Source organism: Chelonia mydas, chromosome 10 (genome assembly GCF_015237465.2).
Source record: "Chelonia mydas isolate rCheMyd1 chromosome 10, rCheMyd1.pri.v2, whole genome shotgun sequence".
Classification (NCBI taxonomy): Eukaryota; Metazoa; Chordata; order Testudines; family Cheloniidae; genus Chelonia; species Chelonia mydas.
In genome coordinates, this window is record NC_051250.2 from 18545700 (window position 1) to 18562298 (window position 16599).

Sequence of the window (16599 nt, forward strand, 5' to 3'; positions counted from 1 at the left end):
AACAACCCTTAAGTATCAACGAGAAGGGCCTTCCATTCTAAGATATGACTGCACTGAATTTCAGGGAGAATCCACTCCTTCTTTGGCCCTGTTTCTGCATGTGCTTAATCTTATACACTATAAGTAGCTCTGATGCCTTCAATTCGCAGTGGACTATTTACAGTGTGTAAAGCTAAGTATGTAAGTCTTTGCAGGATTGGGGCCTTTCTGCCTCATGGCTGAGAAGCCAAAATAAAAGAAAAAATAAATTTATAGGATGTGCGCCAAAGAGAAAAACTTTCCAAGCAAAAGGAGAGAAATGCAGCTTGGCCAGTTTCTAGATTTTCTGGTGACAGTTCTATGACATTAATAAATGTCCACTGTTTACATAATTATTGTTATAATATTCCTTACCCTTGTGATTTCAGAAAGCCTTTGATACCAATGTACAGATGTAAAGAGTAGTCCATAAAGTAACTGTAGCAAACAGCCCTACCAACCTGTGAATATTTGAAAAAGTACTGGACACTAAAGCAGAAGGTCTGTTTATTATGTATACGTTCTATCATCTCTCATTATCTGTCTCTCTGTTTTTATGGCCCCCATCACATCTCATCCAAGTTCCCCTCACTGCTACAGTAAAAACGGATGCCTCTTTTACATGAATTACATTAAAATTCTAAGGTGGTCATCTTGAACCAGTTCTCAATATTATATTTGCCACATACAAATGAAAAATACAAAGTCAAGGAGAGCCTTTCTGTCTTCCAATGGCCAAAGACTGGATGCACCACAGAGCTCTTTTCCTGCTGCTTTCTTCCAACTCCAACCAGTCTTAAATTAAATCATCATACTGACCGTGAGACTCACGTCACAAAACCACCACATCTTGTATGCAGTGATGGGTATGCTTTCTTCAAGAGAGTCACACAACGGGGACAGTAGAGGGCACTGCAAGTCAGGGCACAGGAGATGCACTGGCTGAGCTAGTGCCCAATTCAAGTCAATGCAACTAAATCTTGCTCTCATGAGTACTGGATTCATTCACAAAGGGACGTGTTCTACCCATTGAGTTCTGCAGGGCTGCATGGGTGAAATGGAAAGAAGGAGCTGGCCCAAACTTTTTATAACAGAACTAGTGGAAGGTTGGGATTGCTTGTGCCCAGGATCATCATCATTTTTACTTCTTAGGCCTGGTCTACACAGCGAGATCTCGTGCAGAAAGCCAGGGTGCGAATCTATAGCGCACCAGCTTGCCCACAGCAGTGCAGTGAAAATCCCAGCATGCAGCGTAGTGGACTATACTGCAGTACACTGAGCCGCATTCCAGGACTTTCACTGCACTGCCGTACTGTCCGCACAGCGAGTTAGTGCATGGCAAGCTGGTGCGCTGCAGATTGGCACCTGGTTTGCTGTACAGTAACTTGCTATGTCAGTATGCCTTTAGAAAGACTAACCAGGAGATTTAGTAGCTTTTCATTAAGCTCTTGAAATAAAAGACACCATGGCCACAGATTTAAATGACTTAAACTTATGGCTCACTGGTTCTTTCATCCAGAAAAAGATTTTCTTAACAATATAGAAAAAGGTATAATTTATGGCTTTGGCATCAATATCACTTGCAATTTTTACAATCCTGTAATTAACTGTTAGTCTACTGTAAGTACTCAGAAACAGATATGTGACAGACCCATTGAAAGCCTGCTGGTGTCACATCTACCCACAAAAACTAGACTCCCCACAATATAATACCACAGGGAGCTAGCAATGAAGACAGCCAGCCAGGAACAATGCTGCATTATAAGAAACCAGTACCACCAAGGCTGAAATATCTAGAGCATGAGAAATAAACATAGGAAGACAGAATACAAACAAGGCTGACACTGATGGACTCTGCTAAAACACCGCAAACAGATCACTGCAGCCAGTACAGGCAACAAACTAACTTCTGTTCTGAATACTAAGACCTCCTGTTTTATGTATATGTTGCAGCAAATATTTACAGTATCCATGAAACAGTCTGAGTAAATTGTCTCATGTCAGCAGTTGGCAAAAATGTCTAGAGGTGAAAAGAAATAAATTAAGTCCCAGCACCCTCTAATATGGCTTGCACTGAATATGTCGACATGTAATATCATCTAGTTCAAGAACAGACTGCCGGGGGTGCATTTTTTTTGAGGCAGTGGTCTACTCCTTTTTGGGTGAAGTCTGTCAGACAATTTCTTTTATAGCAATCTTTTGGGCAGCAACAATTTCTCATAGGCACTGGTTGCAGCATGGGATTGACTCTGAATGTGATCTTGAGCTGTACAGCTTTCCTTGTGGTGCCTACAGCAGTGTGAAATAAACTGGGGTGGTGACTGCAATATCATCTGATGTCGCGTGGCTGCCAGCCCTACAGCAAAAGTGATACAGCCAAGGAACCCAACCCAAGTCTATTACCTCGAAGAAACCCAAACTTATGAAAGAGAAAGAGAGAGAGGCAGGAAAGAAAAGAAAGCACAGACACACAGGGGAGGAGACGCCAAAAAGGGAAGAGTTGTGTTTTGTAAAGTAAGGACTAGCCATTCCTATAAAATGTAAATTGGATGGTACGTTAAACTGTACTTGTTGCTACATAATCAGAAATTAACAACCTGCTTTGAATGTTTCTAGAGGTTTAGCCCAAGTATCCAAGTGCAGTTTCAATTGGATACGACAGTCCTCACTTCCTGCCCTGAACTGTTTCATAGTTTTGCTGTGCAGGGTTAAACAGCTATATTTCACCCCAGAGGTGATTGCATTTCAATGGTGGATGAAGGTACTGTCTCGTATACAGTCTATCAGTTTAAGCTTGAAAAGCACTTTGTGATCCTTTGAGATGAAAGGCTCGATATAAATGCAGTAAGATTATTAATATAAATAATCATCACAATGTTGGCAAAAGGAATAAGAACATAAAGTAATTGTAATATGATTTTTTTTTATCAGTCACATGTAGCTCTCATCTCCTGTCCTGGTTAAATTGCTACAAGACAAGTGACTTTGGCATTCACCAGATCTGTCTCTATTTCGAATCAGGGATGGTATGCTCCCAGTTATTATTTATATCTAGTTGTTGTTGATCTTTTATTGCTTTGTAGCAAGAGCCTTTAGTGGTAGGGCTGTAATAGACATCTAGATCAGTGGTTCTCAAAGCTGGTCCGCCGCTTGTTCAGGGAAAGCCACTGGCGGGCCGGACCAGTTTGTTTACCTGCCGCGTCCGCAGGTTCAGCCGATCGCGGCTCCCACTGGCCGCGGTTCGCCGCTCCAGGCCAATGGGGGCTGTGGGAAGCGGCGTGGGCCAAGGGACGTGCTGGCTGCCCTTCCCACAGCCCCCATTGGCCAGGAGCTGCGGCATGTAAACAAACTGGTCCGGCCCACCAGGGGCTTTCCCTGAACAAGCGGCGGACCAGCTTTGAGAACCACTGATCTAGATCACATATTGCCAGAGCTTCTCAAGTGGGACAGTACTCAGCACTTTGGTGACGGACTAAGAACACCACAGAGAATTAGGTTCCTACTCAAGAACACGTGACAGACCAACTCCATTTCTCAAACTGCAAGGAATGGCTTTAGCACTTGCAGAGCTAGATTAAGTGAATTTTCTGTTAGGGTAAAAACTAGAAGTGTACATGAGTCCCGATAAACAATGTATAAGTAATTACATTTTAGAGCAGAAAGGGAACCATACAATATAAGGGAGACTTTAAAAGATGCAATATCCTTGGGTTGAAAATAAAGAGCTTTAACACGTGAGTGCAGGCAATAAACACCTACCACAAGACTTAGCTTTGCTTTGAAATGAATGAAAGTAAGCCTGTTTAACTATAAGCATTTTTTAAAATGAATTTTTCTTCACTTGATTTATAGCTGGAAGCCTTTAATAAAAGTGTGTCTTTAACATCTTTAATTTTTTTTTTAAAATTATTACTTTATTCATATTAATGGAATAATTGCCTGTTGCTTTTGAAAACATCACTGGCTGCATTTTCAGCACAAGGCTACTGCAACTGTTCAAGAAAACTTAACTTAACTTGTGTGATTACTTCTTGTGAACACCACACATGAAAATCTGCTCACAGAGGGGCAAGCAGGAAAGATCATTAACCCTCATTTTTGAGGGACTGAAATCCTGTCTTCTGCTTCCTGGCAAGTACAAATGTCAGCATGACCTCTACTGAAATGAGACTAAGAACCTAGGAGCTGTGAATGTAAACAGATACTCAGTAAATTAATAAATAAAACCCACTACCCAAATGGAACCTGTCACTACTGACTAGGCCTAAGAAGTGCTCTTTAAAAGTCTATCAAATAAATCATATACATAATGTCAACCCTGGACAACTGATATATAACAGTAACTATAAACACCTTTGAAAATATGCACAGTTTATCAAAACCAGAGCTGACAAGCCCTGTACGTACGTCAGCCTATACAACAAAATGGGTGAAATGCCCTGCGTGGGAGAATCGTTCACTCCATTCTAATCCAGCACAGCCACTCTGTACTGTACATCACACCCCAATATTCAGATCTGATACAAAGCTCACTGAAGTCAGTGGGGATCCTCACTGGTCTTTGGATCAGGCCCTGTACCTCTAAGACTCCTGCTTTCACAGGGAAAAAGAAAAGTTTAAAACTAACCGGCAGCTGTTGTCTCCATCAGTGTGCAATGACGTCTCAGCTCTCCTTAGGCCCAAGCGGGAAAATGAGTGATACATGGTCAGAATGACATCACTGAGGCTATGGATGCCATCGGGCTCATCATATATATTCTCCCAATACGACCTGAGGCCTGGCGTGCCAGATGGGTAGTTACCATACAAATAATAGTCCAACTGACCAATGATTTCTTGATTCACCACGGCTTCAAATTTGCGGGCAAAGAACGTTGGCCTGGCGGTTTGCTGTGTTGATACGAAAGAAAAAATATCTTAGAGTTAGTTCCCGTTTCCAGTCACAAACCTCTCGTTCTAAGCAATAGGCTGGAGTTAAGGATGTAAGCAGCATTTACTCATGGCCACAGACGAGTTAAGCAGTAATGCTGGAGATGGAGTAAGTATTATATAAAAAGCTGTGCTTTCCTCCAACCATATTGCAGAAGGTCCCTATGCTAGTGCACAAAAGGAGAAACTTCTTGCCCCATCCTTGAGCCTTCTGTTTACCTGTCCAGGGCCAGACAGAATTTTATTCTAAATATTTGGTTTTACAGCACAGAAGTACACTTTAAAGAATCTATAGAAGACATGATTCCTGTCCTGAAGAGCTCATAATCTAAATAAAGACAGGGCATGACAAACAGCAGGAAGAGAGAAGGATAAAAATTACAACAAGACTATGGCCGTTGCATAACAAAAGGATTTGAAGTCTATCAGGGGAAAGGAGTAGTGGTGTGGAAGACCTAAAAATCAAGAGTCTGCTGCTTACTTGGGTTTAGGCTTTCCCTTTGCAGAGACTATTTAAATTTGTTTCCTCTAAGATAGGAGATAGCAGATAGATACAAAGTGTGAATACACTCTAGAGAGCGAAAACAGTGAAATAGAAATCTACCACCAATAATTATAAGAAATAGGTTTGTCAACTCCAAGATCTAGACAATGTGTTTCTTTTATACAGAGAAAGGTGAACATATTGGATATATCATTCCCTTAGGATCTGGTAGGTAACTTTGTTAAGTGAACCAAAATGTCATCTGTGAGATGCAGGCAAACAAGTATAGCAGTATTAGCGGGGTACAGAAAAGGAGCAGTGTGACCTGGTGAATAGCATCTCGGCTGCTAAACTGCTGTGTGACCTTGGGTCAGTCACATCACCTCTGTGAGCCTTTGTTTCTTCTCTCATTCTTTGTCTATCTTGTCTACTTAGACCATAAACTCTTGATGAGATAACTGTCCCTTTCCCAAAGGATATGTACAATGCCTAGCACCACGGTCTGATCATGGCTAGGGCCTCTACACAGTCCTGCAATGCAAACATTTAAATAATAATACTAATGCAGAAAAAAAAATGGGAGAGGAGACTATTTCCTTTTGCTTAAATCACTGTCTTATAGTGGTCAGTCTCAGAGCAACAGATAACTCAGGCTGAGAATAACGTCTATCAGATCAGTGGTCAAAGATGGGCAAAGGATATCAGAGGGGTCATCTTGATTCAGTTGGGGAGTTCTACATAAAAAAAAAATCCTAAGGCGGTCAAAGCTAGTGACCCTTACCCATACGGACAAAGTATACTGTTCTCTCACAGGTACTCAGATATGAGCCAGGTATAGAGAAATGAAGAGTGGCGATGAATAGCTCACTGTTGCTTTGATCTATAAAAACAAGCTGTTGTGTCCAAAGATTTTGCATTTTTGAGTAATTCCTTCTTATCACAGTATGTGGGAAATTTTTCAACAGGATTGTAGGACTCATTGGGCCAGATTCATCCCTGGTGTAACTCCACTGACTTCCAGGATGAATTTGGCTATTATAATGACAATGCTAAAGACCAATTCACTACCAGTTGTTTGCAAGACATAACTGGTATCATGAAGTTTTGCACTTGTCATTGAGGGTACCAGGGGAGTGATTTCACTCAGGAAGACCAGTATTATGCACAGTAATACAAATATATAGAAACTCTTTGTTTGCAACCATTCCTTAGTTCTCTTTTGTTCAAACTCATCCCTGTGCACAGAGCTAGTACAAGATCTATATGCCACTTTTAAGTTCCATTTAAGCCCTCAAAATTAAGTGGGTCTTAAGTGGTGCATAGGCTTTGTGCTGACCCTCTTTACAAGAGAGGATTGCACCCTTTCAGAACAAGGTTCTTTGCCATCAGAAATAAGAGGGTAATGACCAACAAGGATGCAGTATGATATTAGACTAAAGAAAAAGCTCCATAATGGTTTCCAGACCAAGATAATATGTTTCAAGTGCACTTACTGAAAGGCTTTCTATCAGCATCACACTAAAGTTTAGTAGAGCATACACAGAAAGTTTAGGGAACATGTTACCATTGCATGAAACCCTAAATGAACAGGATTACTGCAGCCTTCACAGCATTCCATCTATATTTTATTCTCAACATATTGCCATTATAAACAACCTTCTCTTCCTGAATTTCATCACATTTAAATGAGAGGAATATGCTAAATCAGTTTAGGGGATTAAAATGCAAGCAAGTTAGAGTCAATGCTTGTTATTAATATATGGTGTCTGAAAGCTAATCAAATTAAAGGAAAAACAGAAAGTTTAAGGGAAAAATCATGGATTGCTCTTTAATCTTTCTTGTAACAGAAGAGGCTATTTCCAGGATCTCTTTGGATTTTAGAGTACTGTGCATGGATGGCTAGTCAGTTAGCTTGAAATCATTTTAGAAGATGATGGAAGAATTTACTTTGGAAAATTACAACTCCTTTATAACACTATAAGTTCAATGTTCCTCAACATAGCTCTTGCTTTTTTGGTTCTCATTCTGTTTAATCCTGTCCTTTTGTATCTCATTCAGGAGAAGACAGAGTGAGGCCAGGTCTACACAAGCAGCCTTTTGCCAGTATAGCTATACTAGTGTACTGTAACTGGCAGAGAGCTAGTAGTGTGGACAAACGTTTATGCCAGCAAAACTGCACTTTTGCTGGTATAGTTCACTGTAGGACCCCCCCCCCCCCAAGCAAAATAACCCGTACTGGGAAAAGCACAGGTTTTCCATCACTTGCCTCAGCTAATTAATTAAATGTCCCAAGCGGGTTTAAACGTTTTGGAATGTGAAGTAATAAGCTAGTACTGCCCATACAGGGCAGGTCAGTGGGGCAAAGAGGTATGGTGATTAGTGGTCACAAAGATAAAGTCTACACGAAAGAGATGGGTCTGTGGAAAAGGCGGGGAAGGGGAAGGAGGGGGGTGGAGAGAGAGAGATGGGCTTGCAAAAGAGAGCAGGAGATGTCTGGAAGCTACAGATTTATATCCCATTGCTGTTATCTTCTTCCACAAATGGGGCAAGAGTTTTGTGCTGTGACAGGATATAGTTAATACTGGTTGCATTCAGAAACATGTTCTGGCCTTTATATGATGTTCCACAACCGAATAAGGTTCGGATACTCAGCCCCCCACCCCAGCATAGGGCTGTGATGGATGGATAAAAAGGAAGATGTGGGAGAGGGACTGGCAGAAGAACTATGCCCTTTGTCTAATGAGGGTTGCCCAGCAGTCAATGGGGAAGCTGCTGTAAGTTAGAGCAGCCCCTGGGACTCACCAAGCTTACTGCAGGTGCTTGACAAGCCCCCAGAGCAGGCAGAATCCTGGAGGCACATAAATGCCTTAAAGCCACCCTTCCTGAGAAGAACAGTACAAATCTAGCTCACTAGATCAACACAAAGAAGATAGAGTGTTAGAGAGAGATTATAAATAGTGGTTTCCTTCAGGATGATTCATCCTCCCTGGTCAATAAATGAGAGGAACCAAAGATACATAACCAATGTTTACTGATTCCTTTCCTGAAGTCTCTACCCTCTGTATTTCCAAAGACAATGGCTTCTGCACTAGCAAGTGTTCATTTGAGGGGTTTCTTTTTTTATTAGAGAGTATGACTTTTGCCCAGCTGCACTGGCTTTCCTGGAATGGGCTGTTGCAAAGTCCTGAAAAAAAACAGCCACTCCCTACAGAGTGGGAGAACTCTCCTCTCTCCCCTGCCAGAGAACCCTATTGTTCGATTGCAGTGGTGAGGGAATGAAAAGGCCTGGATGCAGAGAACACCAAGTTCTTGTTATCCACGTCTGCCCAATTGGCAGGAAACAAGGACAACATCAGAAAAATTAATCATATCTGTCACAAAGTGTAGTAAGGGTGCCACACCCAGCCAGAGAGGGTGTAAAGAGAACCTCAGTGGGAGAACATAAGACAATGAGCTGTTGGGAGTCTGTTTCCCTTTTCTGCGTTTCTTCCTTCTTTAAACATGTGCCTTTAATTTTTTTCTTCAGTGAATCAACCCAGATAATGAACTCTTTGAGGAGCTTTACAAACATATTTCTTGTGTGGCAAATCAAGCTAGTTTATATATATATATGAATGGACACACACATATATATAGCCTGATTATCCACTTCACTGACACTTCTGTAAATCAGGATTAATTTCATCCAAATCAATGGATGCTCCCCAGGTATAAAACTGCTGTGAGTGAAAACAGAACATGGCCTATTATATATAATTAGGTCACTAGATACAGATAAAAGTTAGAGAGGGATGGGCGAGGAGTGATTTTGCCATGTTAACTTACATGGAGACCAATTAAGCACAATGCAGTACAGTCAATCTGTACAAAGCAGTTGTGAAGAGCACTGGGGACAGAAGCTGAAATTTCCCTTCACTCGCACCAGTTCCCATACTGAGAGCCAGTTCCACCTCTCCTTCATGTGATGACTCACCATGTGCTGGGGAGATGGAGCAAACTTTTCATGATGAGCAGTCAGCATGAGACCTGGAGCCCCTGCAGCACTAGAACAATTTATAAGAGGTCAAGTAGGGAGCAAAGAATATGCAGATGCAGAAGTGCAGAAGCCCAGAAGAGGAGCAAGAACAGAATTTTAAACAGTGTCAGCTGAACATAGCTTCTTTTAGGTTATACATTTCACAATTCCTGGAAGGGCTTTGAGAAGGACAGGGAGATTGGCTATCAAAGGGCTGAAAAACAATCATTTAGCTGTATAGTTTATATGTATAGATTTGCTGTTTCAAAATGTTAACAGGGTTCTGGGAAAGGTGCCATCTATGGCAGAGGCTCTTACTTTTTGATCAGTCCCTTTTAAATTTCCTGCTTTGTACTATACAGAATCTTGGATGTATTAGTAGTTATACACTTCTTAATTTTACTTAGTTAGCTTTTAAACTGGCTTTATTTTATCTTGTTCAGGTTTTGTGTGCCAGCTTTGGGGAGTGGTAGAGTTCAAAGGTGCTACAGATCTTATTATAAGGAATTATTTTTCACTCTACGACTGCTCAGATCATGTGCTCGCCCCTCTGATATTCCCTCCCTCTGTAGCACACTTTATATTCCTTTGGAAATTGAGTCATATTTTTGGTGAAATGTGTGTATTTCAGGGACTTTCTCATCAGGTATATGTCAGAAGTCGCCTTTTCCGCTTATTTCAACTTGTGATTTCTGAGCTTTTACTGCACCGTTTGCCTGATTATTCCCTGAAATGTGGCTAATGCATGTTTTCGTATCTTGGAGATGGGTCAGACGCTGCTGATTCTCTCTAGTTTATAAAGGCTTTTTACTTATTCTTCGCTGGACTCTCTACTGGATCAGAGTTTGGGATGCCTGGGTGTGTCAGAGAAGCTCTTTTAGGGTAAATGTCTTGTTTAGCATTTTTGAGAGTGCCTCTGTCACTGACATTAGCCATGCTTGGTATATAGTATATTTCAACAGAAATAAGGTCTCTGGTTCGGACTGGCTGTCATTTATGCTTCATGAGGTATTGCAACCTGCCCCACACAAAGCCTGAGTAAACAGGCTTTGCGCAGGGAAACTTGCAGGGATTGGGCAATGGAACTGCAGATCCAGTAACTTGGTCCGTAGTCGAAGAGCAGCTTCTCTCATGTGTGGTTCACTGCCCCCTTGCATTGGGAAATGCTTGAAAAGATACAAACTGTAACACCTTGCTTTATGCAACACACCGTAATTTACTGTTAGTACCAAGCACTCAGGCCTATTACAGCCCAGAGCCCAATCCCACCCACTGCCCATCCAATGTTGCTCTCGTACGCGTCCCTAGATAGTGTAGCATAAGGGGGAAATCAAACGTCTTAAGGTTCCTATACTGCAGTTTTGCCAACTCCAAGTGTCAAAAACCATAAGTCAGACCCCAAAAATCATAAGATTGCCTTGCAAATCATGACTTTAAAAATTATAATTACAAATGTTGGAGTCCTTTAATTTGCCTTTTGAGCCTTCAGGGTTCACTCGGGTCACATTTTCAAGCTTTTCCCCTTCAAACATGAGGGTCAGAATCTTCCTTTTTAAAAAGTGAAAACAGATTCTTACGTTATTACCTGAATCCATAGCTATGAAATTAGACTGCTTCCCAACATCAAAGAGATAGAGAGGTGAAAAACCAGCCCCCCTGACACATGGCAAACAGAGACTTGACTCACCTGAAATCTGTGGAAGTCTGGTGGTTTGAAATCATTAGGCGAGCAGCCACACCAATCAACAATGTGCTTGTACTGACATTTGCAGCCCAGTTTACGGTTCCAGTTAGTGATGCGCAAATTGTTGTCCACCATGGAGTCACAGTGAGGGCTATTTTCCAGGACAGTATGAAAGAAGGACTGCAAGAAAATAACAGTTCAGTACATTCAGCTCCTCAGACTTCGGTTTTCATCTTCACTTTCAGCTCAGAAAACCAGCCTACAGTCCTGAACCTTGACCGACCTGGACTATCCTATCTAGAAGTAAGAGACTTACCTTCCCTTGTAGCTTTGCCTTGGTCCCTTCTCTATAGGATAGAGAGCATAGCAGAGTGCGGACACAGCCAAACAATAATAAAGTCTGGGGCAAAGCCATGCTACAAAAGGCTGATTGGCCGCAGGCATTCTAGCTCTTTAGACCTCTGGAATGACTGGCTTTGTGATCCTGAGACTGAAAGGCACCATTCTCATTACTGTGCTGTATTTATTTCAGCTGTCCGAGAAATTCCTGCTCCAAGGGATCCCCATTATTTTGTCTTCGAAGTTACTCTGTGGCCTACTACGCTTAGAACTGTTTTCCTTGGAGACACGTTGATGATAAATTTCAAAGCGTTTTCTATAACAACTCTCAGCCTGTCTCTTCCACCATCGTTACTGATGGAAAAATAAACAGCCTCATAATCAATTCTTCTGTTCATCTGTCTACCTCAGAGACCAAGGATTACTTGTAATGTGCTGCTAGCTGAGTGACCTCATACAGAAAAATAACACTAACCCCAGCTACCAGAAAGACATTCTGTCTCCTGCAATTACTTCTGAAACTGTAAGTCTTTATTTGCTGACTCAAGGCAGCAAGGAATTCCTATTGGGTTCTCCTAATTATCTCATCATAATTTCACTATTACATAAATCCTGTGTAATGGGGACCGATGTAACAGGTTAACAGGTCAGGAAAGGCAGAATGATTTTTAGAAGTTACTTATGGACCTAGCGTAAGAAAACCTTGTGGAGGGCAGCAGTGCAACATGATCAAATTTAGCTCTGCGAAAGATGATTTTTAGGAGCAGTGTCTTGTCTTTAAAAACTGCTATAGCATGATCTATAAATAAATGGCATAGCATTAGCATGGCTGACCCCCAAATAATCCCCCTACCCTTTTTTAATGTTAAATGACAGCCCAGTGAATATAGATTTTACGCTTGAATTGTCTGGTTAAACCCATAAAGGCATACATTCCCAGTCAAGCGAGGGAAAAAAAAAAACCCTACTACCCAATTTTTCATTGCCCTGTGTCCTTTCATAATGATACAGAAATTCTCTGCAAGATAATGGATGAAAAGGTTATCAGAGTTGAGAGAAGTGAATTTTAGAAGAAATAGGATTAAAGGGAGATTATTTAACGTGTGTGAAATAATAAACCCCATCAAATTATGAGAACCACTGTGCTCAACTGAATGACAAAAGGTCTCTATTTGCAAGATTGGTCTCATCAATCCACCAAAGACTCAGGTGCCACCACCGAGAAAGGCTGATATCATTAAAAGACAGTCATTAAGTTAGCCTTCCTCACAGATACTCAGGAACACATACAGCGCGTTAATACCTTGGAGAAAGAGTCTGACAACCCATGGGAGCAATGAATCATCTTTACATCTAAATCACACTTTTGGATCACATTCAGAATGGAACATCTACTTTTGTTTGTTTATTTCATCCATCCTGGGAAATCCCACAGCTGAATGATTATGGAGGTGATGCTCTCAAATACATTTAGAGATACAAGAGGGATCAGTGCAAAAACTCCACAGAAATTCTGTGAATCGGTCCTAAATATTGATAATCTATGAAGGAAATCAATTATTCTTTCTCGTGAAAGAACAACCTGTGAAAATGTCAGACTGTGTACACTATTTGAAGATAATGCACACCCTTCCTGACAAACTGCTACATGTTAGACTGAAACAAATTCTAGTCTGCACTCCCTTCTGCATTACTTAGAGCTGGAGTGATTTCTGAGTGATCTAGATTATTTGTGACTGTGCCTTCCAGCTGAGTTTTGAATTGAACAATAAATCTTTGTTTGCAGACCTTTCATTTTAACGTACTTATTTTTTTTTTTAAATAAAAGGGATGGATGCGATGAGGAAAGCTACTTATGGATATGGGTCTCCATCCCTATTAGTTTTTAGAAGTCTTTATAGAAGGACATTTGTAAGGAAAGGAAACTTGAAGTTTTGGTTACTCTGTAATAGTTTAACTGGTTCAAAATGTAAATAACCAACCAAAGAAAAAAAAGTAGTTGAAATATTAAAAGGCTTAATCATCGTAAAATTACTTTCCATTAAGCATACATGGGGCCCAATCCAAAGCCCACTGAAATCAACACAGAGAATCCCAATGACTTTAGTGATCTTTGCATCAGGCCTAGCGACAGCTTTGAAGAGTGAGGCTTCTGTAAATCCACACACCTCAGCGGGAAGCAAAGTATACGAATAGAACCTCTTCATCTTTGTCACCAGATCATCACTGGAAAAGATGACATACTCCACAAAGTTCCTGTTCAATAGGAACCAGTCTGACCCTCCATCCAGAGTTATTCCTTCTGGGATTTTCCGGTCTCCAAGGCGCCACATGTGTGTATCACATTCTAGGAAAAGCCTGTCCAGACCTTGTTTTCTAATAAACCTAGGAAAAAGAAAAGGGAGCCATGAAAAGTTAATTGGTGTTTTCTTAACATCAAAATAAAGAAGCTACTACAGACAAATGAAATAAATGGTTATGGTTTATATGAGTGTTCCATTTATAAATTGTTTATAAAAGATTAATAAATACTTTAATAAATAATGAATCAGTTGTTATACATTGTTAGAGTCCAAAGGTCAATCAATTGCTTATAAACACATATATGTTTTCTGCTGATGTCCTTATAAATATCCACTACACATGCGCCGCATGTCTGTAATATGTTTATAACATTCATTAACCCGTTACAAACAGAACTGCAATATAAAAAAATCACTGAGAAAATCTAGGTATTTATATTTAAGATTTAATTGATTTCTGCTTTTAAAGAAGTCAAATAATTGCTTTTGAAAGATAACTAATAACTTTTCAGAAAATGGAAATTATTTTCTTGCTGAATTATTGTTCCACGTACATTTCTATCAAAGGCACATAAAATCAGAAGTAAAATTTTATTACTTTTTGTTATAAAACAAGTATGTTTCCCATCCTCACTTTCACATCTAGAGTAAATAACACTGGGCATCTTTTTTGTTTGTTGCTGACCCACAGACAAAAGAAGCAATGATAGAATTGAAATGTTATGGACACTGATTATTTGAGTCCAATACAGCAAGAGAAATAGACTTGGAAAATCAAGGTATGTTTGAAAGCAGGATGGGTTGCTCGCTCACAGGTGGCTTTGTGACTGCCTGATGTAGGTTTCCATTTGTTTTACCATTTTCAGAGTTACTTCCCAGAAAGTGATACCATCTAGAAAGCAGAATAATGAGAAACATAAATTAGCTGATCCAGTAATGTAATGTCAGGAAGGATATTGCCTTCTAGTGATAATGCAGATCTCTACTTTCAGTTCTGAAGACTGCCTGTGTATTTTGAGAAGTAACAAATATTCGCCATCTGGCTCATCTATACTCAACAAATGTCCATCAGGTATTAGTCAGAGACCATAAAACCCATTGGATTTAGGAGCTGCAGGCAAACTTGAGTTGTGTTGCCAGTAGCAAAAGACCTGTGTTTTATTTGTCAAAAAAAACTCCAAACCCTTGGTTTTGTAGAACACTGTAATTATCTATTACTTTTTACAAAGAAACATTTAAAAGAAAGAACATTTGCGACCGTATTCAGAAACTGAAAAAAAAATGGTAAAGGAAGCCAGCATTTGTGTGGTGCTGTCTGATGGCAGTCCCAATGGTTACACGGGAAAGCCAGTTCACTACATTTTGGAAACCAAGACCGACCAAGACGTGGAACAAAATGCTATTTCAGGTCAGGAGTGAGGTGCTCTGAAAGAGCTGAGTGTTGTGATGCTGCACAGAAGTGACTCTACTAGTATTTTTTTTATGAGTAAAATTTTTTCTCTGGTTTTTTTCATTAAGACACAAAGAAAACATTTCTGCACCCCGTCCCCCTCACAGATACACAACCCCAAGGAAAAAAAGAATCAACAGTCAAAACAAAAACCTTTGTGAACTACCAGATCTCCTAGAACCTTGATATTTTGCCCATTAGCAAGCTAACTCCTTGATTAGGGCTTCCTTCTAGAATTAATGAAGAAACCAAGACAGAATTATAACTTGATTGTTTCTTGTATCTAATGACAAAATGCTTGGTAAAAGGAGTCTAAATCCCACTAATTTTGGAGTCTAATGTCTACTTTTCCAGTCCTGGAACTTAGAAAAGAAAAGCTACACTGTTAACGTAAAGTGAAATTTACGTGAACTTTCAGACACGAGTTGAGAATTTTTTCTTTCCATTAACAAGTTTCTAATTTCATGTTCCATTATGAGGGATAATGGAAAAAGTCTTGCAATTTTAATGCAGTCCTCTGGAAAGTAATCTTCAAATTCAATATTTATGCAGTTATCTGCAAATCAAATATTAACGTGTCTGAAAGTTTGGTCATTTATTTACTTTTCTCAAAAAATAAGCAGCTGGAAATGACCATTCAGATTAATTATTTTAACCAAACAGGGGATGTTATTGATCATATTTAAGAGGGATGTAGAGTCCTTTCCTATTAGTTTCTCTCAATTGCTGTCTGCATGAACTTCCTGACTTTTGTCCTATTGTTACTAAAAAGAAGCTTCCTTAGTTGTGAACAGCACCCCCCCACACTACCCTCAAAATAAACAGATAATAAACAAATAGAATTGCAAGCACTAAAATTACATTAATATTAGATGGGTCTGCCCTCTGCCCAGAAGCAAAACCTGGCTAAAGCTGGCTCTGAAAGAATATGTCCAGTTTCATGGCTGGGATGTCTCAGTGAATCTGGCCTTACAGCTTTATTTATAACATAATGTTTTCCCAGATAATCAACTCTCTCTCTCTCTCTCTCTCTCTCTCTGTGTAACAGCACATACAGAGAATTATAAAATTGTTGGGAGCATGCAATATTTGCATGGTAAACCCCAATCCTAAAATCCTATAGAACAAGACTATCAGAAGCAAACTGATTATAGTATTTGACTGATACTACTCTATCGGGGAACTACGCTGGCAGGGGGAATGGCCTGGATTACCTAATAGGACAATTCCTTTGCTAACTGCTGTCTGTGTGTGTAAACTTTACCTAAAATAATATAACAGCTTCAAAATAGGATGAGATACAATATTAAGACAAAAGAAGAAAATAATTTTCAGCAGGATGATTGCCTGTTTGGTGTATATACATTTATATTCCCT

General features: G+C 40.0%; 1 protein-coding gene across 1 annotated transcript in view; it reads right to left on the bottom strand.

The window, feature by feature from the left end:
* Nucleotides 1–16599, bottom strand: part of XYLT1 (xylosyltransferase 1) — a 310150-nt gene that overhangs the window by 28709 nt on the left and 264842 nt on the right. Inside the window, exons 7-9 of the mRNA XM_007064382.4 lie at nucleotides 13638–13854; nucleotides 11134–11310; nucleotides 4646–4908 (exon numbers count right to left, since the gene is read on the bottom strand). Of these exons, the coding sequence (XP_007064444.2) occupies nucleotides 4646–4908; nucleotides 11134–11310; nucleotides 13638–13854 (657 nt within the window). The remainder of the gene's footprint in view (nucleotides 1–4645; nucleotides 4909–11133; nucleotides 11311–13637; nucleotides 13855–16599) is intronic.